General features: G+C 39.7%; 1 protein-coding gene across 1 annotated transcript in view; it reads right to left on the bottom strand.

Annotated features, from left to right (window-relative positions):
- Nucleotides 1-23,475, bottom strand: part of NIPAL2 (NIPA like domain containing 2) — a 46,893-nt gene that overhangs the window by 16,077 nt on the left and 7,341 nt on the right. Inside the window, exons 2-4 of the mRNA XM_027717557.2 lie at nucleotides 12,740-12,808; nucleotides 10,350-10,521; nucleotides 1,405-1,464 (exon numbers count right to left, since the gene is read on the bottom strand). Of these exons, the coding sequence (XP_027573358.2) occupies nucleotides 1,405-1,464; nucleotides 10,350-10,521; nucleotides 12,740-12,808 (301 nt within the window). The remainder of the gene's footprint in view (nucleotides 1-1,404; nucleotides 1,465-10,349; nucleotides 10,522-12,739; nucleotides 12,809-23,475) is intronic.

Genomic DNA, 23,475 nt, shown 5'->3' with positions numbered 1-23,475 from the left:
ATGAACTGTTTTATAAAAGCTTGATTTCCAAAGACTATTCAGCCACTAGGTTGCCAGGGCCCCTTTTCAAGGTCGAACTTGCATTATTGTACTTTTAATAAAAATCTGGAAGTTCTGCCTTGTGGACATCCAGCTGACAAACACAGATGTTCACTGAAGTATCAAGATATAAGTGAGCCGATCCTGAGCTCATAAACTGTATTGGATTAAGGAAGATATTAGCTAATCAATTTTTCTTCAAGTAATCCTTAAAATTCTTGGCAAACCTATAAATTGGTGTGGAATACAAGGCTCAGGAATACAAAACAAAGCACATCCGGAGGGCTTTGCTGGCACTGTTATCTCACACAGTTCCTTTGGAAAAGCAGAACTGTTCTATATTTATGCGCTTGCAAAACCATCATCATATTTCCCATCATACAGCTCATTCCTATGGAATGTAGCGACATTGTTAAATCCTTCTTGCAAAGTCAAACTCACAGAAATAAAATAAATCAGTGCTGAACACTAGTTAAAGCAACACAGAGTGTATAGGGCCATAAGGGAAACATGATCAGTGAAGGGAGGGGGAGTTTTGAATGTAGCAGCTGAGCTGGCAAACTTGGATTCCAAAACTAAATAAATAGTATATAGTATTCCTGGAATGATACGGAACAGATCTCTTTGAAACATTCATGAGAACAGCTGTCCTCAGTATAGTTTGGACAATCAGGCCTAGAGATGTCAGGAGAGCACAGAAATATCAGGTGCCCTGCATCAGGTGTGCTGTCCCAGCTGAGATGGCTTGGTGTAAAGCCCAAACCCTGAAATGTGCTTGTCTCTCAGTATTGCTGTGTTCAGGGTGGGCAGTTTTGATATGCAAAAAAATCTGGGACACAGACAAAAAGTTGGCACGCTTTTAGAGTGAAGACTACATTTCTCAACAAAACACTTGGCAACATGATTATTTGTTCTTTGAAGTGATAAAATTAATACCTAAATGGAAGTTATCACTTTTAATTGAGATTGAATTTTTGTGCGAAGTCTATGCAGTAAGAAAAAAAATCTTATATTTGAATGAGTAACTCAATAACTTCCCTGTTTTTATTAAAACTGTGTTGTACTCATAAAGATAATACTAAAGACAACCTCAGAGGCAAAAATAGAAAATGAAAATAAATTTGAGCAGTAAGGACACATAAGGAATGAATTACGGTTGGAAGAGCAGAGGATTTGGGAATGCAGTCTTATCCTCATGCACTGAAGATTCTCTCTCTTTTTATCACTTCTTCCCAGTTGTGAAAGTATCTGCCTTGAAACACTTGCTCGGGAAAGTGGGAGTGTGAAGGTGGGGGGCTATGTGAGAGTTACAGCTTGCTAAGCATATGGCAGCACACATGTCCATATTAGCAAATGCTTACTTACCCAATATATCAGCAGTCTTCATGGTCTTCTTTAGGAAAAAGACAGAAATAAATGCACTACCTGGAATAGAAATATAAAGACCTTTTATATGTGTGTGTGTATATATATATATATATGTTATAATATTAAGTGCTATAGCAAAAAGCTGCCTTGGGCCAAGTTTAAATATATCTCATGACTATTGTTGTTGCACCATATCATGATATAAACAACCAGGAGTCCATTCCTACAACCAGCAAACGCTCAGTTTTTGTAATATTTCAGATATATCCAGCAGGCTCTTACGTGGTTGAAAAGATGCAATACACTTTCCATCTCCCAAGCAGACACTGCTTAAATTGCTCTGATTCAGTCATATGTGGAAACACCAGGAAAAGGCACCAATCAGCCTTACTGTTTCACTCTCCTTTCTGCTACCAACTCACTATATGGACTTGCTCAGGGCACACTGCATCATGGAACAATAAAATTCTGCTTCTTTAGAGGCTTATAAGTAAAGTAACTGCAGTACAATTGAGAGGAAGAAAGCCACTGCAAAAGCATAGCATTGAATATGAACTAATAGAGTGGTCATGATGTCTGCTAACAAACAGGTAGAAAGCCCCATATATGTACCGTATGGGAGCACTGCCCATGCTCTTCCAGAGGGACTTGTACTGAGGAAGGAGAAAACCAGAAGTGAGCTCTGGAAATGATGTCCCATTTCCTGGAAAACTCTGTCCCTTGTTCAGCTCTTGCATCTGCCCTCTGCCAGCTCCTAGCCCTGCCCGTTTAGGATGGGAAGTAGCGCGCAGGTGAGCAGCAGCAGTGGTAGGGCCAGGATTTCTGATAAGCAATCCAATGTGGACATGTGCTAGAGAGGAAAGAAGGAGTTTGTACTTAAAATGTTGGCCACCTGGGAGAGGTGGCTCCATTACAACATACAACATTAGAGCATCTACCTCTAAAAAGAAGCAAAAGAAGCTGGGTAGCTCCTATGTAAAAGAGATGAGGAAAGTCCTTTGGGAGAGGTGCATAAGTAATGTTGGATTCATTTAGAAACCTCAAAGAAAGTCTCTGCCCAGGAGGAATGGTGAAGGCACACATTGAACTTAAGTCATGGGATGCTGTTACAAGAGCTCTGTTCCTGCCCACAAAGTGAAATTATTGTTTTATTCTTGAAACAACATTTCAACCTTTTTGCAACTATCTTTGCATCATTACCTCTATTGTTCTGATGGAAAATTTAATTTGTGATTAGCTAGTAGATGTACCCTAGATAAATCTGGAGAGGTACATACCAAGATATAAACAGAGAAAAGGAGTTCAGCATCATGTCTGTGTTATCCAGTCAGCAGAAAATCAGATCTAGCAGAAGTCACAAAGTTAAACTGTATCAAGAGTGATGGAGACCTATACAAATTAATAAGTGCAAAAAAAGAATCTTGAACTGAAAATGCCTCACAGAAAGTAAGGTGCTTGACACAGTTTTCTTCAGTGTTTCAGTGACAACTTTGCTGGAGCAAAGACACTGGTGGTATCCAGGCAACACTGGTAATAGCAGAGCTACCTAGCTTTAGAAAAAAGGAGAGGACAAAAACCAGGAAAGAAGTAGCATCATCCAAGACAGTGCAGGAATTAATTACTGCTCTGTCGCCCTGCTTTCATAACTTTCCCAAATCCCACTTCAGCCCACCCACCTAGGCAGTCAGTGTCACAGCAAAGACCTGTTGCTTAAATCACTGATACCTTAGTGATTTTTTTTTTTTTTTTTGAGTACTCCCTTGTTGGGGCTCTCTACATTCAGCAGAGATCTAGCAAATGCAATCTAGGGTTCAATTTCACTGTTGGCATTCAATCTGGGGTGAGACGAGTTATGCCCAGATTTTCAGAGCTCAATACTCTGCAGATGACAAATGGCAGCTTGGAGGGATCACAACCTCTGAGGCTGGCAGTGGGCACAAGGAGGTACAGGAATGGAGCCAGATAATGAAACTTGTCACTCAGCCTGTCATCCACTTTAATAATGCATTCAAATGCAGCCAGCTCCTTCTCCAGAGATAGCTGGTAATGCACCAATGAACATGAGCTCAACAGAATGTATGTATAATTAATGCTCTTTATGATGTAGACTAATATGTAGAGGAATCTAAAAATAGCAGAGGTTTGAAGAACATATATTAGACCATCCGGGATTAGAGGGAAAACTGAAGTACGGGAGGAGGTGAAAAACCAAGGTGAGGAGAGTAAGACCTAGGAGATACTCTGAACACAAAAGACAACTGTCCCTGTGGATAAACTGCCAATGCTCCATATATATTCCAGTGAAGAAGAAAAGCAAAGGGGGTAAATCTAAGAGAAGAAGCAGAGAATGGTTACACAGATCTGATGAGATGTTAGAAGACATATGTGACTGATCAGAAGCCTGGCAAACTCTGGCTATTACCTCCAGGGCTGAATTTTAAGCAAGTTATGGTAGCACAGCCAAGAGAACACACTGGCTAACAAGATATTTTAATTTACTTTCATTTTCTTAATTTTCTCGGTTTTAAGCTCCCAAGTTTGGCTTTCAGATAGTCTTTCATATTCTTCAATTTTTGAGGTAGGGATGGATCAAGTTAAAGCAAAGAAACCAGGTGGGCCTGGGAGGAGGGATATGGAGGGAGCCTGTGAGTTGCAGGTATGCAGGCTGGTGTTTTCTGGTTTTCAATTCTGATGGCTTTGCAGCTTTCCTTGGCTGGCAGGATAAATGGCAGACACCAAAGTGTATCCCAGGAATCCAGCAAGAAATGCATAGCCCTCCCAGCTGTTCTGCTCCTCCTCCTTAACTCCCTTGAGCTCCCATTCAGCCTCAAGTGCATTCAGCTGCTTGAGACATTAACTCCTCCAGAAAAGGTAAAGACAATATGTTAAATGGCCAACACATACTCCCTGCCATCTCCTTTCTGTTGGATGGCCTCCAAGCTGATCCTGCTGTGAGCAGGAGGTTGTGTTAGGGACTTTCCAAGGTTCCTTCTAACCTGACTTACCCTAGAGCCCTTGAATTCTTGGCAGGAGAGTAAGTGGGCATCCAGAGGCTACAACTAAGCCTACCAGATATATGGATTTAAGCACTTACTGTATACCAAATTCAGTTCCTAAATGCATCCCTGCTGAAACTCTCCAGACTCTCCATTTCTTTCCCACCATCCCTCAGATCACAGGGGAGGTGCTTTGCATGTTCCCACCTTTCCTACCCACTACCAATGATGTTATTCCCTCACACTTTCCTCCTAGGCCTCTTTCCCTTCACCTTGATTTCACCCTATAACCACAGCACAACTCTAACTTCCTACCACCCAGTCCCAATTTTCCCTTTCCCATGCCAGGGTCCTCTTGTTCTCCCTGTCACAGAAACTGTGTGCCTCCTTCTCCTCCTCCTTCACCATTATAGTGATGTGGGAAATAAATTACTGAACATTATGTTCAACTGTGTGAGTGAATATATGAGGAACTTGGGCAATTGGTGTGCTGCAAAGTATTAATATATCTTTGCAACTGGTTTTGTTTTGCCTTTTTTAAAATAAAAAACCCCCAAACCTATAGACAGTTAGAGACTGAGATCCATGTCAAAGTGAAAAATAGTCTCTGTTGGTCTGGGTTTTTTTAATTGGTCAGCAATAGAACACAGAAATGCAGACATAAAAACTGTGTCAAAGAGTAAGCTGGCAACAGCTCGGCAACAAAACAAGTGATTTATCATTGTTCTGAAGCCTTGCTAGTTTTGAACCACTGGTTTAGGGAATACAACACGTGCACAATTCTAAGCCTGGATTGTCAGCCTTTAAATCATCAGAGCAAAGACTACATTCCTGGTCATCTGAGAAGACTTGTATACTGTTGGGTGAATCAGAACTATTTTTGGCTTTTTAACTAATTTTTAAGGTAAAACTTTCAAAAGTAGGCACAGATCCAATTCCCATTCCCACTGAAAGTGGTCGCCTGCTAGATCAAGAGAAGGGCAGAAAATCTGCAAGATGATCTGTTAAGGATTAAACATTACAGAACCAACACATCCTAATGTAATCCTTGAGTTCGTTTCATGCCTTGATTGCATGCTTATAGTAATATCCATAATTTGAGAAGTAAATAGGTCCTGTAAAATGCCTGTATCTATATGACAAAGCCTTTCTGAATGCTCATTAAACTCAAAGGGAAAATATGACTTGACACTATATCAAAATAATGATAAATAAAAACTCTTGGGTGATAAATGAGAAAAAAGAGTTTGTTCAGGAGCTTAATTTTTATGTTGAAACAACATCTTTTCATACATGAGCATAAACTAGGCTGTTTTACATTCATTACTGAATGTATATATATTTACTATATATTGAATGATTATATATTCACATTATTGAATGAACATATATTCACTGCAGCATGCAAATTTCAATTTAAATCGAAAAAATGATAAAAAAAATGAGTTTCTTCATGGTGTGCAATTAAGTGCCTTGAGAGAAGGCTGTCATGGTGCTACACATAGCTCAGTCAGCTGCTCATTCTCTTAGGAGAGTGATCGTTTACAATTATCTCCATATGTACGTTTTCTCCAGCACAAACAGAAATAAAGAGCACTGTGATGTGTGGGTTCTGCAACTAGCAGACAATGAATGGTGAGAATCCAGCTCACAAAATAACTCCTCTGCATCCTAGACATGAAAGCTGCAGTTAGGATTGTTTCTTGCTTGTTTCTTTAAGAAAGGGATAATACGCAATAGGAGAAGTTAAGAGGTAGAAAATATACACTGATTCATAGTGTATATTTTCTGTATTTGTCCAATCCAGCCTTAAAAATTCAAATGAGTGTCCATCATTTATTTTTCCTACCCATAACTATTTAAAAAAGATATATTTTACTACTGTTTTCCTGATACTAAGGCTATTTATGAATATGACCTTTTTACCTCTTTTTTGTCAAGTCTTACACCATATAATTTCTTTCACAATCGATCATAGCTTCAAATAGTAGTATATACTTCCTTTTCCTCTTTTTGATTCCTAGATGAGCTTTCTGTATGATTTAAAAAACATTAGCGTTCTCCTCATAAATGCATAGACTGCCTGTACTACTTCTGTCTTCTCTAATAGTTTAAAAAAAAAAAACCACACCAAATTTAATATTTGCCTCAGATGTTCATTTTGTTAAGTGTAACTGATTCAGTCAGGTAAAGGCATTTAAAACTACCCATTTAGCAGAATATTTTGTCCCCATTTCACTGGTGGTCTGGATGAAATACCAAAGGAGGAGCACCAGCCATGGTTCAAAGACTATTGCACCTCTCCCAGTTTGTGCAACAGCGTTTCACTTCCAGACCAAGCATTTACTCTGTTTTATGCCCACTTAAGGGTCTGCTTCCATGTAATCAAGCAGTTTAAGTTCATCCAGTTGATTTTACCCTAAATCTGTTGAGCAGTGCTCAAGTTATGAGGATGCAGTTGCTGCCAGTTACATTTGGAGATGTGACCTGATTAAAAAAAGAGTACAAACATTGAAAATATCAGAGGAATTGCTCAAAAGAGAGACTAATAAGGTGAGCTTAATTCTGGAACTTGGATTATAGGAGATAAAAACTGCAGAGAGAAGGAAAAACTTTGAGAATTCTTTTGTTGCATCTTCTAGATGAGTACAAAAAAAAGTATTTTAAAGAATAGTTTGGTGAATGTTTCCCAGATATTATTAGCAACAGAGTCCTCAAAATTCCAAGTTCTTGGGCCACAAAGATGTTACATTACACGGAGTGGGTGAAATCCACTTTTACAGGAATGTCTGAGGATCTTTCCAAAGTACCATCGTGTTATCAATATTCAAAGCCTGAAGCAATTTCTTGCCCCACAGCTATTTGCGAAGAGCACATAAAAAAAGGAAAGGGATCTCAGCAATGTCAGTCTAAGTGAGTTAAGTGTAAAGACACTCTCTACAGCATGATGAAAACTGCAAAAGAAATTATCTCGAATGCCATTGGCCTCTACCACCCCAATCCCTCCACCTCCAAGCTATTTCTGCAGGCAAAAGCAAGATGATGAGCTTAAAACCACTGCTGCCTAAAATTACCCGAGCTACATGTAAAACATGATTTTTATTTTTTAAGTATAAAAAGTTTCTTAATGATCACATCAAACATGTATTACTCCTCCACTTTTAAATTAAAATTTACTAATTTATCCTCTTGAAGAAAACAACTGCTGTCTTCTCAAACTATTTAAAACCCTGAACAGATGTAGAGCTTGCATCATTGCAACCACACAGAGAAATACTTCCACTGTGTAAGAAGAAAAATATAGCCTTTGTAGCTTAATTCTAAGAAAAAAAATTAAAATCTGTTGGTGCCATGCCAGTTCATGGTCTGTGGTGCTGGATTCTTTTTAAAGCCAGTCATTGAAAGCATCCAGTTCAATAGAATGAGGCACAAACTTTTCACTATTTAATTGATACCAGGTTAAGTGCAAAATGCAGTTGGATGCAGTTAAATGTGGTAGCAGATCATAATAGATGTTGGCTCCATCTATTTTAAGATGCTTCCCATCAGAAGTCTGGAGATATATGATGGGTACAGCTCAAATCCATTCTGGGCAGATACTCCAGTCTACCTTATACTCCTCCAAAACCCTGGTTTCCAAGCAAAGACAATTTTCCATGCAGACCCAGAGTGAGGGAGATCTGCAGAGAACCCCCTAGATGACTGGACATGCCGCAAAGCACATTTCTCCTCAGTAACCATATGCACTGCATTCCCAATGCCACTGAGAATCAGCTCTTACCATATGGGGCGTGTTGACACCGAATTTAGGAAAAAATGCGGCTCAGAAGGTTGGACTTAGGGTTCAGATATACATTTGGAGTTTTTTATCAAGTACTTAATTTCTTCATTTAAAAAATTAACTCATGAAAGACATAAATTCAACAATACCTCAAAACAACTACCAGACTCTGCAAAGTCCACCCTCCACCACCTAAAAGAGGTCACAACTTATTGAGAAAAATATTTCTTGATCTTTTAAACTGGAAGACCTGCTGCCTACAGTATCCTTTGCCCAGTCGTTAGCAGATGATGCACATGTGTCTTGGTTAATTTGTCATTGGCCTATATGATGAACTCTTCTCAAATTAAGAGATGTTCTCTGGCTTTAATTTCAGAAAACAGGAAAGTAGTAGAAAATGTTATTGGGAAGTTATCACTATTATTGGCTGTCTACATAATTTTAATTTTCCCTTCCTTAAGGGAGCATTTGCTAGACTAAATAAAATTTCAGGTATTTGTTTGGGCTATGAAATGGATACTGTCAGCTGATATATGGGAATGGAATATAAACTATTAAAGTGCTTTCTGGGGTCTTACTGGATAAGCATTTTGGGTCAAAAAAAAGTGGATGAGAATTTTGATAAGACGTAACAGTTAGGAAAATGATTTCTTGGTATTTTTTATAAGTAAGGGGAAATGGAGAATGGAGGAATCATCAGATGCAACATTTCTTCACATTTTGCGAAAATAAAGAAGAAGGAATCTGCTCAGATAAAAATCAACCCTAAATGTGATCTCTTCTTTGCAGCAGTTTAATAACCAGTGGGATTTTTCATCTTCTCACTGCTTTTCACTTCTTCTTTCTCGTTTTCTATATTTGCGTTTTATTCAGTTTGGGCAACAAATTAGATTGGTCGATATCCTTTTATGTTCAGAGACATGTGGAAATGTCTACAGTTGTTAAAGATATAACTACTACCACCAAAATCACACTGAGATACGTCATATTAATTTACATTTCCACCTCAGGTAATACTGCATTCCTTTCTTTGAGAAATCTTTCCTACTGTGGTGAACTAACATGGCTTTACATTTCACTCTGAAATTCTGCAATAGTTTAACATTAAAGGTTGCAGTAAATTGTCTGCAGTTTCCTTTCTGCACTAAATTGCACCCACACATGGTTAGCTGCCTCCTTCCACTACAGCCAGGTAGTCCACTGGGAAGATAATTCATCTTTTCTACGTTCCCATGCAGAATCACTCACTGCAATGTCACTTCTGAGCATAAAACAGGTAGCCAGTGACAGATCATGAAGTGTTATCACCTGCCAAGAGCAAGTAAATGAGCTCCAGCATATGCATATCTTGAGATATCTCAGCCCTGGATGTTTCAGCTGTGGATGTGAAGTGACTGAGTTAAGGGATGCAGCTGCACCCTGAATTCCTGTTTTCACAGCCTCTGTACAATATCACTCTCTCCACCATGCTTTGCATTAGCACAACATGATAACATATTTTAAAACTTATGTTACTTTATCAAAGAAACATCACAGTTGTCTCAATATCTTAATTACAAAAAAAAACCAAATTAAGAAAAGAGTAAGATCATATCACTTCTGCTGAAGTCCAGTTAATCTGTACATGAAGGAACAAATGAACAAGTTTAATAATGTCCACAAATACACTAAATTTGTAGGCCCTTTTTGTTACACTTGCAGAGAGTCAAGCAAGTTTGCCCATGTTAACATGAGATATGGGGATGGGCAGGGGACAGGCAGCAGAAACTACTTGGCGTGATGGTAACATAGAAAACGTGTAGGTACTCAGGATCAGACCACAGCTCTGTGCAGTCAGCAGGATGCCAGCCTCCCTCTTCGGGGGCTTGCAGAGCTGGCAACACTGCTGCAGCACTGGGTGGCAAACTGGCAGGAACTAGCAGAGCACAGAGTGACACAAAAGAAAAAACTGTGGAAAAAGAAATATATTAGAAGAGTCTCTGAGTTAAGTAGACAGTTTTTGTTAAACTGTCAGCTCATGTAATTATATGAATAATTTCTTTTCAAACCACAACATTAACATTTTCCTCTTGTGTTCCTTCTGCAGTTCCTGCGGTTTTATTCCTAGTCACAAGCAAGCGTTTGATTAAAGCATGTACCCAAGCAAGAAATGGCAAAAATCTCACCTATGACAGATACACATCCCAGTGGAGTAACAAGAGTAATGGGGGCAAATCCATAGGCTGCAAAATTGCCCACCTCTCCAAGCCCCAGGAGGGTAATCCCACACCACCACAGCTTGCTCGTGTAGTAGGGCTTCAGCTCAGTTTGGCAAGCCAGTCGAAGATGAGCGCATTTCTAAAAAATTAATTATTAGGAACAGGCATGAATAGAAAGACTTCCATTGTGTTCTTATGTCTGACAAAAGTGGAATAATTAAGGGGGCTGTCAACTTCAAATTCCAGGTGCGTCAAGGTTTCTTTTTAAGCATGGTTTTCAGCTTGTTATTGCACAGCTTTGTGTTAACTCAGTGCTGCTTCAGATGTGTGCTTTCTGAGCTGTGGTGGAAATGGCTGAAAAATTAGGCCTCTGAATAAACCTGAAAAATACTAAGTGAATACTAGCTAGTGCTTCTGAGCTATCACTGCACGCATCTGTTCTTGTCTCAAAGCTGAAGCCCAGCAGTTGTGCTCTGAATCTGGAAACACTCAAAGGCCGGAGATGGAGCAGAATCAGAACTGCGGCAACAAACTGGAAGAAGGGGAACAGACAACATGGCATTCCTGCCCATGAAACATATCCTCGCCAGAAATAAAACTTCAAAATGAAAAAGGTAGCACTTAATCACATCTTCTGTAGGGAGGGCTCTAAATTAATTAGACAGAATTTAGGATTTGGCTACAGTCTCCTGTTTGACCTTAGAAGAAGATCATAGGTAAAGCATTATTTTCTGAAGGAAAACTAGCTATACCTGTGACAACAGGTATAACGTATACTCAAGTAATACTCCATCAACACTTCCTATTACATGAAGAAGGTATCATCGATACAGGCTGTAATTGTTTTCTCTCTGGCTGTACAGCAAGAACCTGTATATAACAAGATAATAATGTGCCATTGATCACACTGATCTTCTGAAACAGAGTCCAGGCAGTGTCCATCAGGAAGGTGTCATAATTGGGAATGATGCAATGTTTACCACATTAGTTCTGCAGAATATAGCTTCCTTTCTCAAATTCCTCTCCAGCCTCTCTGCACATGGGTAAAAAAAGTTGGAAATCAAATGCTACATTTATTGCAGTATAAATGGTGATAAAATTATTTTTTTTCTCCATTACTTGATATTTGATTTTAGAAGTATCCCTGCAGAGCCCTGGGGAGGTTGTAAACAATTTTCCTCAAACTCCCTTTCTACTTTGTAGGCTACTTTACAGAGTATATGCCTAACAGTAATGTCTGTGACACTCCATAGTCTTAGTCACTCCTATTGAGAGGATGCAGCACATTACTGCAGCTTCATGCAGAGGAACATATTCAGAGGATGAAATCCTAGGAAGTTTAGCCCTCTGAGGAGAAAAAGAGCACAAGGAAATCGAACTTCCTTGAGCCACAGACCTGGATGTTATTCACAGTAACATCCAGGATTTTGAGTGTTCCATATTTGTAAACACAGGGGAAAAAAGCCCAATAAAAATACAAATGAAATTAATATTAAATAATATTCAAATCAAGAATGCAAGTTTCTGCTGGAAACCAAGTTCTTAACTGAATCTTGAGCTGTGTCTTCTCCCCCAGATTCTTGTAGGATTAAGTCTTGAAGGCACAGTGCAATTGAAAAGATGTGCAACAAACACAGGAAAGTGATCTCAGCAACTCTCTTATAGCCTTCTTTCTCCAGATGTCTGCCTTCTTTACATAGTAATATGTGTGAATGGTATTTAGGTGGAGACTGTTTATAACCTAGATGAAATACATTGCAAATGATGACCTGTTCTTTAGCTGACAAACCTGCTAGAGGGAAGAGAGGAAGGTTAATGGACTGCATAGTGGGAAAAGGGCAGAGAACAAAAAAGTTCAGCCTATCCTTTTAATATCAGTATGAAAATAAATGTTGAGATCTAGGGAAACTCATTATTCATATTTAGAAGATACTGTTACTAAATGGAGAAAAACATACTTTAAAGGATTAAAAAAATTTCAGTTTAAAATGTCTGTCAAATTGCAATGAGAGCTATTGGGTCTTCCTAAATAGCATTTAAAAAGCTGGAAGATAGTTCAAATCCAGCAAATGCTGTTAATGATTACAAGTGAGTCACAGTTGGTATTTCCTTATAGCACATTACAAGGAGGAGCACTAGTTACGAATTCTTATTCAGTTCCTGTATGAGAATCACAGTACAAAACAGGTTGAGAGCTCCCAACAACTACAGCAGGGCACTGTTAAATTACAGTTGAAGAGAGAGATTGTTTATTAAATGCAACAAAATTTGTATTTTGAACTTTATCAAAACCAAACTGCAACAAAAGCTACTTGATAAATATAAACAACTCTGAATAAAGAGAAACAATTTCATACCTGTATATTCAAGGAGACACTAATCAGCAAATTTGAAGCAGCAGCAAGTAAAACTCCCAAGAGCTGAGTCTGCAAGATCACAAAACAAAGAAATACAAAAATACTTACTCGTTTAAGAAGAACAATATAATGGTGGTTTTCTGATAGCACACTGCAACCCAATAAAAAACAAATTATTGCACTTTTCAGTCACTGAGTTCACACTGCACTGAGTAAACTGATAAAAAATACCTTTGCGCAGTTGACTATGGCCCAAGTAGCAAACAGGTGGGAAGAGAAAGGGCATCTCAGTGCAGGGGGTGGTTTTGCTGTCCTTCAGTAGAACACCTTAACTCCCATGAAATAAAAAACTAGGCAAGTCTCACAGGTGTTCTTTTTTTTTAAAAAAAGACCTGTTTTGTTACATAATCTGGAAGGAAAATCATCAGCAATCAAACAATTCCTATTGGAACACAACTGTCTTACATGTTAACATATCCGCTATTTGACAGGGCAGCCAGGAACATAGATCTCCTGACAGTTTCTTTAATGTATTTTGTTATTGCATGAAATTATCAGACTGTCCAATTTTCAGTAAGATTTACAAACTTTCTATGAAGCTGATAAACTAATAACATTCAAGTAGGATTTGTTATTTTGGTAAACGGCCACTTAAAGATGCCATTTAAGCAAGACCAAATAACAGGTGCATGAGAGTCTACTTTCAAAATGTTGAACAAGCATTTTCAAAAAACACTTTGCAAGTCATCGTGAGTGTATTCAAGACCCGTTCAAGGTTACTGTTATAGTGCTGTGAGGAGCCCCATTATTTCGCAGAGAAGACAAACATACTATCAATTTTTATAAACAAGGTCATGGTAACATAACCCAGCACAACTACTGCTTGCAGGCTGTAAAACAGCATCCAATTCTGTGTTTGCAGCCTCGGCTTTCATGACTCTTACCCAAGAAGGTCCCTGGGCAGCTGTGAACAGGCAGCGCCCACCAGCCACAGAGACTGTTGCCCCTCAACATCTATAAAGAGCAACATGTGGTCCAGCAAACGCTTGGAGGAGGGATAATTTTTGTGGCTAGATTATTCCCAGAGAAAGAAAAGGCATCCCCAAAACGGTGAAGAAACACACCTTTATTACAAATTGACTGTAATATTCTTACTTAAGAGATACAGTAGAATCCAACCATTTCCATCCCCTATGTTTCTGTAGTGACTTAGAAGGAGAAGCAGACAACAGAACTGCTCTGAGTGAAATGCTTGGCTGACTGCCAGGTGTCAGCCAAGGTGCAGCCAGGTGTGACTGATGGGTACAAGGGGATACAGAGTGGAGAATACAGGAGGTGAGAGGGCTCCCTCTGCTAACTACTACAGCATTAGTGCCACAGCCTATGTACAAAAAGCATTACTCAAGAGTTTAGCCCATGCCTACTGGTCTTTTCCATCTTGTATCCTCTTCCTGCCCCCCCCCCACCTCCTCCAGTGGATGTTCCAGCACTGTTTCCTGGGCTCTCGAGCCAGTGCATTTTCCATGCTCTAGAAATACACCTCACTGGAACCAGCGGGGAGAGTGTGACAAGACATCTCAGCATGCGTCAGCACAGACATCTTTGCTGAGATCAGGCACTAACTAGGACATAAGCTGCCTTGCAGCCTCCTTCCACACTGGGGAAATGGTGTCACATGGACGCCACACAGGCGGAGCAGAGGGATGGGTTCTCCTTCCTTTGGCCTTGATGCTGTAGCATCGAATCTTAAACACCGATCTTGCACAAAGTTTAACCACTTCATCCTGCGCGCACAGCAGCTTCAAAAAACAGCAGTTAAATTGAAATTGTTTTCTTGCTCCCAAAGTCTTGTTCTTTTCAAATGACAACATGCTCCCTTGTGAGGAGGCGGAGAAGTGGCCTTGTCAGCCTTGTCATTAAGTGTTTAAGAAAAGGGAGACAGCAGGGAATAGAAAACAGAAACTGCCACCTCATTTACCCCATCATTTTATTGCTTTCACATCATTAATTGTACTACATCCCCATTACTCCCAGCAGAGAGCACAGCCTCTCTGCAACTCTTTTTGTTCCAGTGGTTGATCCTATCCTTATGGCTGCATCTCTGGATAACGCCTTGCAGCTCCTTCCTCCCGCTTTTCAGCTGGGGGTCACAAACACTGCATAGGACTCAGGAGGTAGCCAGAAACCCAGCAAGGAAACACAGTTGATCTTGAGACAGCCCAAAAAAGGGTATCTACCCAACTCTGAAGGTAAAATTTGCATGCAGCTGGTGAGCAGAGGATGAGGCTCTGTGCTCTCTCTGCAATCTAAAAAAATGTGTGAAATCAGATCCATGTACAAGTACTGATGATGACCTGAGTATGTGCCTCCAGAGGCTGTGAATCAAACGCCCCTTTGATGACTTTACACACTGCATGGACTGGGTCTCCAGCAATAAGTCTTCCAACGCCCTGCATCATGGGTGTCCTCCCCAGAACAGCAACTACTTTTGTACCACAGTGGTTGCTTCATCAGGTACCTGTGAGCTTGGCTCACATATCCTTGTGGGACACATAAGATTTCTAACACGATGACCAGCCTCTGTCTCAACTGGAACCATCTCATAAAAGTCAGTTCTCTTCTTAGAGAAACATAGAATCACAGAATGTTTTGGGTTGGAAGGGACCTTAAATATAATTTAATTCCAACCACCCTGTTTTGGGCAGAGACACCTTCCACTGCACCAGGTTGCTCAAAGGCCCATCCAACCTGACCTTGAACACTTCCAGGGATGGAGCATCCACAATTTCTCTGGGCAAGCTGTTCCAGTGCCTCTCCACCCTCCTTGTAAAAAGCTTGTTCCTTATATCTAGGCTAAATCTACCTTATTTTAGTTTAAAATCATTACCCTGTGACACTCCCTTGTGCCTAACTTTAGCAACCTTCTGCTCTGTACACAAGGAAAAACAGTGCATGTGTATTATCAAGGCAAATGCACAGCGGCAGTCTGGGCTCAAAACCTTCCCTCATGGCTCAGGTCACTTTATTGCAACGACCACATGTTTCACCTGAGCCTTGCTGTTGGCATATATACTGCGCTGCCTGCTCCAGGCTGACAGGTGCTAATGAGCTCTGGTTAGTATGGCAATAGAACCATACTTTCAAACCCAGGGCTGGACAGACCCCTAAAGATTAAAAGCAGAGTATGATGCCCTAAGGAGGTCAAATATCACATGGATCCAGTCAGGGAGATGAGATGAAAGTACAGTAACACCATGCAGCTACAGCAGGGCAAAACTGTCTTGCACAGGTTCATACTCAGACAGGCCTATATTAAATAAAACAATGGGAACAAAAAATGCAGTAAAGAGGAAAATTACATTGCAAACATCACAAATCAGAGTGAATCTTAAATCAGCAGGCAATTTCTATTGCACAAGAGATATCACATACAGCAGTGCTCAAAGAGAAGAGGAAAAAATAGAGTGGTATATCTCAGGCTAGTAAAACCATGCATGAATGAAAGACGACCTGCAACAGAAGATAGATCACCGTATCAAACTAAAAGCGTTGCTGTATTACTCTGAAGGCCACCATAGCCCTTCTGTTCCCACCTTGTCCTGTGAATGGTTTCATTATTTGTGCAGTGTCTGCCATTTAACATCTTTCAGAGGCTAAAGGACTGGTGGAACAGCCAGTTTTATAAGTAATAAACATATTCTCTGAGTTTCCAGTTGTGATATCCATTGTGATGCCTTCCACAGTACTGCAGAATTTTCCACACATAAGTCTTGAGACAAACTCCAGCTGGGGAATTCAGTTGCAGACACAACTTCAGAGCCATGGTACTACTTCAGTCAGCTAAGGACTTCTACAAGAAAGAGTCTTAAATATTCAAAACTGTTGTCATAAAAGGCAAGTTTCTTCATCACTGAAACACCTGCCTGAGTATACAGACCACTTTGTCAGATCCCAGATTTCAAACTGTTGATACATTCTTCCAGTACTTCCAAATACATGAGTCTTGTCACAGTCTTAAGCTTTCCAGAAACTAAAAATCACTACTTTTTTTATTTCCTTCACCTTAGTATGTTTTGGAACAAGCCATGAAAGTCACCTGCCCACTTTGCAGTCCTTTCTAGATAATCCTTGAGCGCACAGACCATGGACTGAGGTTGTGAATCTGCCAACATTTTCCTTGGTGGCAAAACAGGCTTGAGGAATGCCTACCTCTGGCCCCCCACTCCCTCACTGCCTCATTTAAGCACCTGAAATAATCCTCCCAAAATATACCCCATTAGCATTATGTTCTTTATACATCACCTGCCAGTGTTTAACACTAAAGGCACATTAAAATTCACAAGCCACAGCAAGGCTTTTAAAATAGTGACCTGCGTGGTTTGCCAGTGGTGACATTGACCTTGGGGGAACAAGTTCAAGAAATGGCAAATTCAGCTTGAGCAAGGCACCCTCAGCACTCACCTGGCATCCCGCATCTCAGCTGCACGAAGCTCTAGTGCAAGCCCAGGTGTGGGGAAGGGAGGTTTGAACAGCTGGTCAGTAGAAATCCATTTGCCAAGTGCAGTGGCAGCATATTGCTACTCCAGAGAAGTGAGTGGCAGAGCGGCACATTGCTGCGTATGGTCCTGCTTTGAGCACTCAGGCAGGATCTGATGCTTATTTACCATAGCACCTTTTCACATCATTCTGACAGTATTTTAAAATGACATCTTACGTGCAAAGTCACTATTTATTGTTGAAGTAAAGTAAGGAGTTTAAGGCAAATGAAAGTCAGCATGAAATCTATATCTTTGGCACTAATTCTAATAAATTTATCCCTTGTAGACTAAAATCTGCATTGGAGATTCAGTTATACAGTGAAATGCAATTTATCTATGTTACATGTATGTTTTCCTAAAGTACATCAAACTGCAGTTGCCAGGTCTGTGAAGTGAAAACTTGGAAAAGTGAACTTAATTTGCATTGAATAAAAGGTATATGCCATTATTTATGAAAACTTGCTATGCCTATAAATTGAACTGATGAGCAGAAAAAAACTGCTCCTTCTACTTTTCTTGATTTCTCCATTTATTTGTGATCTAATGGTGTTCCCAACAAATTTAATGACATATACTGTTTCAAAAGCTATGCATCATTTCCAGTAATTAGGATTTTGTCAGATCTCAATGGATCTTATAAAAAAAAAAAAAAAAGAGGAGGCAGGGGAATGCCTTCTAAACTTCCAATTATGAGTTAACTCCGAAGCGAAGGGCATTCAGAGTCCTTAACAAAAACCGTATTTTTCAAAGGGCTACCATGTGGGATTGAAAGAGGCTTATCATTTAGCTATTATTATTCACAGAGCTCTGGCTGTACTCAGCACTTTACAGATGTATAAAGAAAATAAGGTCCATGTTTCAATGGTTTTCATAGTGCAATTCATATACTCATATAGGGGTTCAGGTCCATATGAAGTACTGAAGGACAGTTGAAATAAAAGGGCAATTACCAGTGTGGGAACATGAAATGAAAATACACTTGATTTCTTCATTGTGACATAAAAGAACATTGCCCAATATACAAGAAGGAAAGAATTACAACATTTGGCATCATGTCTGTTAGGAATTGAGAGAGTATACTTAGTAATTAAGTCACGATAAATTTGAGTAAAGACAAGACAGTTTGTAGGTTTTACACAAGTTGCTGGTCTGGATTGCAGACCATAGTAGATAAAGTTCCTCTCCCATTAATATTACAGCATACTTACCTTTATTAGGTTTTACCTTTCCTTATCTCACAAATTTAAAATATATCTTTTTCCATAAAAGGTACAAATTGTAAAGGCTGGAATAAGAGCCTGTTAACTTTTGAAATGGTGGGGGTACTTGAGGGGATAAAGCAGCTATGGAAGTGTGACCCTTCCATTTATCTCTATGCTTTAATTATTTTCATGAGACCCTATTTATATTCATCAGTCTGATTACTTCAATTAATATCCACAGTGGATAACAAACCTAGCTGAAGAATATGAATTGTGAAATAGAGTAACTAAAGTAACTTTAGGATATGCTAACTAGGATTGTATATGAACATATCCATCCACTATCATGTTAACAAGCACAGAATCATAGAGTCATTTAGATGGAAAAGACCTCTAGAGTCCAACCATTAATCCAGCACTGTCAAGTCCACCACTAAACCATATCCCTAAGCACCACATCTACACGTCTTCTAAACATGTCCAGGGATGGTGACTCAACCTCTTTCCTGGGCAGACTGTTCCAATGCTTCAGAACCTCTTCTGTGAAGACATTTCTCCTACTGTACTATTTAAACCTTCCCTGATGCAACTTGAGGCCATTTCTTCTTGTCCTATTCTCGTTACTACGGAGATGAGACCATCACCCACTTCACTACAACCTACTTTCAGGTAGTTGTAAGAGAGCATTATAAGTAGGGTTTTTTTTTCTTTTTGAAGAGTTAAACTCAAACCTCTCAACTCCTAAATGTCATTTTCTTATTCTCAGGAAAGAAATCTCAACATTAGAAATAAATAGGAGAATGGGGAAAGGGCAGAACGGATTTTCCACTGTTCCTGTGAATAGCCTGTGATACTTTGGGACACTTTAGTTCCTGGGGTATTTTGCTGCATAATCAAAGACCATTTCATGTTTTTAAATACTGTCTGCTAGAACACAAACAAAAACCTCTCAAGTGACTGTATAAAAATGTCAATCACAGCCAGTAACATCTTAATAGAAAGATTCTTCTCAAGTATCATCACGTACCATCTCCATGGCAGCTACAAAAATTACATACCAGGAAAAATAAGAATAGTGTTATAAACTTTTGCCAGTTTCCAGGTCCCACAGGAGAAACAAGGAGGCAAGCCAGCACTGCCTCACCAGCTTCTTCCACAAAATGGCCAGTTGGCTCAGGGATGCTCTTCTATTGCTGCCCAGGAGCAGGCTTTCTGGATATTCTTGTTTGACCCTGTCTAATTCCTGATGTACAGAGGAAGGTTCAAGCCAGACCACTCAAAGCGTAGGTATATTAATCCCCAGAGTCTGACTCACATTGAGAGGCTGTGCTGCTTGTATCCTTGCTTCATGTGGCTCCCTGGACCCCCACATTGAGAGCCAAGGAGGGGACACAAGGCTTACAGGAAGCTGGAGTGTAACAGTTCCTGTCCTAAGAGCTCTGTCTGTGCTCAGAAAGACAGGTAAGCTCAAAAGGGAGCTGTCTGAATAACTGAGTAAATAATGCTGTTAAGTGTTACATCAGGCAGGGCAAGGCACAGCAAGTACTGTTGAAGAGATGCCTCACTCTGCATGTACACACAAACGTGCTTCCAAATCAAGCAGAGAGAGCTCATTTCCTCTTGTTATTGTAGTACAAGTCTTGCTGAAGAATGAACGAGCTATTTCTGATTCCATTTAAATCAGAAACACAAAACCTTGACAGAAATGTAGTCAGCTTAATACATTATTTACCAAATCCTCAAAAGAATTTTTATATAAAAATCTCCCTTTACCAGCTGAGTGGAGCTCATGAGAGGAATGGCATGCCTCTTCCAGCATGCACCTCTCCAGCATCACTTTCCAACAAAGGCAGGCTTGTTTCCCATCCTGACTCAATTAATCTTATGTTAGCTGTAACTAACCCTTCCTTTGAAGTGCACAGAAAACACTTTTCCACATCACAGCCTGAGTGATCATGCTCAGCTGTTGAACTCCGGTGTCATATATGCAGGACAGGGGTAAAAGCAGGCTGGGAATGACAATGTTTCCAAGCCAGTGGCATTTCAGAATTGCTTCTAACAGTAGTTACAACAGGGGAGGGAAAAAAGAAAAGACCTGACTGCATTTAAAATGAAGTTTGGTCCATCTGTTAAAAGAATTACTTGATTTTACAGTAGGGGAATGGGCAGCCCAAAGGTTGTTCCAGCCTGCTGTTCCTGCAGAGGAGGACTGCTCTACAATAGTGCCTTCCTTTCCTTCCTGCACCTCATGCACTTGGCTCTCCTAGTTTCATTTCCACAGAGTGTGTTAATCATTTACAGATAGTTCCTAATGCAAAAAAAATGACTGGACTCCAGAAGGCAGAACCTTCTGGTTAGCAGCATTATTCATTTAAATATAAACAACTGCTAGATTATCAGTGATGATTTAAAAACAAGAGGTCTTGCACTCTCTAAAATATTCAGACATATATAGATGGGTGCATACACACAAAACCACACAACTAACTGAATGCTTTTAATTTGCAGATATTTATGTTCAAAACTGTAAGATGCGAATCTGGGAATAACAAATAAACTCTTTAAAGAAATGGCCTCACATGCAAGTTTCTTGCAGGGGCTCCAGATATAGACAGTGGACTAATGTTTGCTTAGTTCTCTCCCTGTGACACATTACAGATGTACGTTTTGACTTTTCACTACAAACTGTAACCTGGTTTAAAATATTGGTTAGCATTTTACAGTTCATGGTGAGTGCTGACATGAAGAGTAGGCATCTAGTTCACAAGAGTCCAAAACATCTACTTCATAGTTGCTTTCTGCTAGAGAAAACTAAGAGCTGTATAGGTGAATAATCCCTTCTAGGTACCTTTAACACCTCTTTATACTCTGTTCTACTTAAAGAGATAACAAGGCGGCAAGGGTTTTTTCCCCAGTTTTGAGTATTATAGTTCTTTCAGCAACTGTATCTTATGTGGATTCTCCAATATAGAACTTTCTGGGTTTCTTTCTGGTATTTTAGTGTTAGTGTAGGATGCAATGGTTATAAAGCTTTTCTTGACAGGGATTACTGCAGAAATGGGGCCATGAAGATAAATTGCTTTTCAGCAATTAAAAACATGAAGGAGAACTAAGCACTCATTTTAATGAGTCAGATGCTATCATCTCTCAAATGTATGTTTTTTAAACCATGCTCTTTAGTTTGTCCTGGCAGTCTCTGATGTATAGTTGTTGTGGTTTAACTCCAGCCAGCAGCTCAGACCCACACAGCTGGAGCCACTCCTCCGGCAAAATGGGGGAGAGCATCAGAAAGGTAAAAGCCAAAAAACCTCATGGGTTGAGACAGAGACAATTTGATAGATAAAGCAAAAGCTGCAAGTGCAAGCAAAGCAATATCAGGAATTCATTCACTGGTTCCCATCGATATACAAGTGTTCAGCCATTTCTAGGAAAGCAGGGCTCCATCATGGGTAAGAGTTAACTAGGAAGAACAACACCATCACTTCAAATGTTCCCCTTTCTCCTTCTCTCCCCTGCTTTATATGCTGAGCGTGATACTATATGATATGGAATATTCCTTTGGTCAGTTGGGGTCAACTATCCCCTGTGCCCCCTACCAACTTCTTATGGATCCCCAGCCTACTCATTGGGGCAGTATGAGAAACAAAAAACTCCTCAATGCTGTGCAAGAACTGTTCAGCAATAATTAAAACATCCCAATTGCTATCAATACTTTCTTCATCACAAATCCAAAACATAACACTATACAAGTTACTCTGAAGAAAATTATCTCTGGCCAAAGCCAGTACAATAGACAAGAGAAGGAGCCAGAGTCCTGACCAGACGAAAGCTGATATTATTTGTTTGACTGAAACTTCTACAACACTACAAGCTTTGCTCTGGGTCATCTTGACACAACAACTGAGTCATTGCTGCATGATAACACAGACATGCAATGATAATGTTCATGGTGCTTTAGTCACTGCAGGGAGCAAAAGACTGTCACTGAAAGAGTGAGAAACAAAGGAAAGAGAATAATGTAATTAGAAGTCAATAAACACAAGAGCCTTGTGAAAATTCCAAAGCAGGAAAAAAAATAAGAGGAAAAAAACCCCATAAAAATGGAAGAGAAACATTAAGAAATAGTAGGTTAGAGCCACAGAGCAAAGTAATTGGAGTCACTATCCTGATATTCCATCAGGAGCCCCAAAAAGTTAAACTAGGTTTCAAATGGGAGTTAAATATCTTGATACAAGTCTTTTATGTACATAAACCCCATATTTTGATTGGTTTTCACAGGAACCTTTTTCCAGCGGAGATATCCTTGGTTGTTGAAGAAAAAGGCTTCAAGTGCAATCCATATCAGCTGGCAAAATTACTTTGGTTTGAGCAGGATGACAGTTAAGTCATCGGACATGTTGTCTAGGACTCTGGTGGAGATTTTAGCTTTAATGAAGCTGATTTGGTTCTAGGGAATTAGATGTCAGCAAGAGGTAGGTTTGTCCACAAGAAGGTATGTACTTCTATGTTACTACTTCACCTCAGCCACCATGAAGAAGCCCTGCCCAAGGAGCCAGTATTTGGTCTGAGTCATTTCTTCCATGTGTAGAGGGGTTTCCTCATCACAGTCCAGACCTTCCATTTACCATAAGCCTCACAGAAACACAGAGGTGTTTCTGTGAAACACAGCAGGATACAAAGGGGAGTCACTTTAATGAAGGGGAGTCTCATTAACCAGAGAATCACTGTGTGCTTCATTCAAGAGTTAAACTCCAACAGTTCCATGATTTTTATCATAGTTCCATAATCTCTCTAATTTTCCCATTATGGGCAAAACAGTTCATATCACCAAATGAGGCCAAAGCCTCCAGCCTAAATGACATAAATCAATCATGGACATCATTGAGGAGAATGAAGTTATACTGGTATAATCTCAATTTAGGCAGTACATATCTGTTTAGTTTGATATTGACTATTTACTTTCAAGCATACTGCAAATATCACTGTCATATTTCTT

This window comes from Pipra filicauda, unplaced genomic scaffold (genome assembly GCF_003945595.2).
Source record: "Pipra filicauda isolate LSUMZ 115617 unplaced genomic scaffold, ASM394559v2 scaffold110_size2237424_pilon, whole genome shotgun sequence".
Classification (NCBI taxonomy): Eukaryota; Metazoa; Chordata; class Aves; order Passeriformes; family Pipridae; genus Pipra; species Pipra filicauda.
Note: the sequence above shows the minus strand (reverse complement) of the source record. Positions and strands in the feature narration are given on the sequence as shown.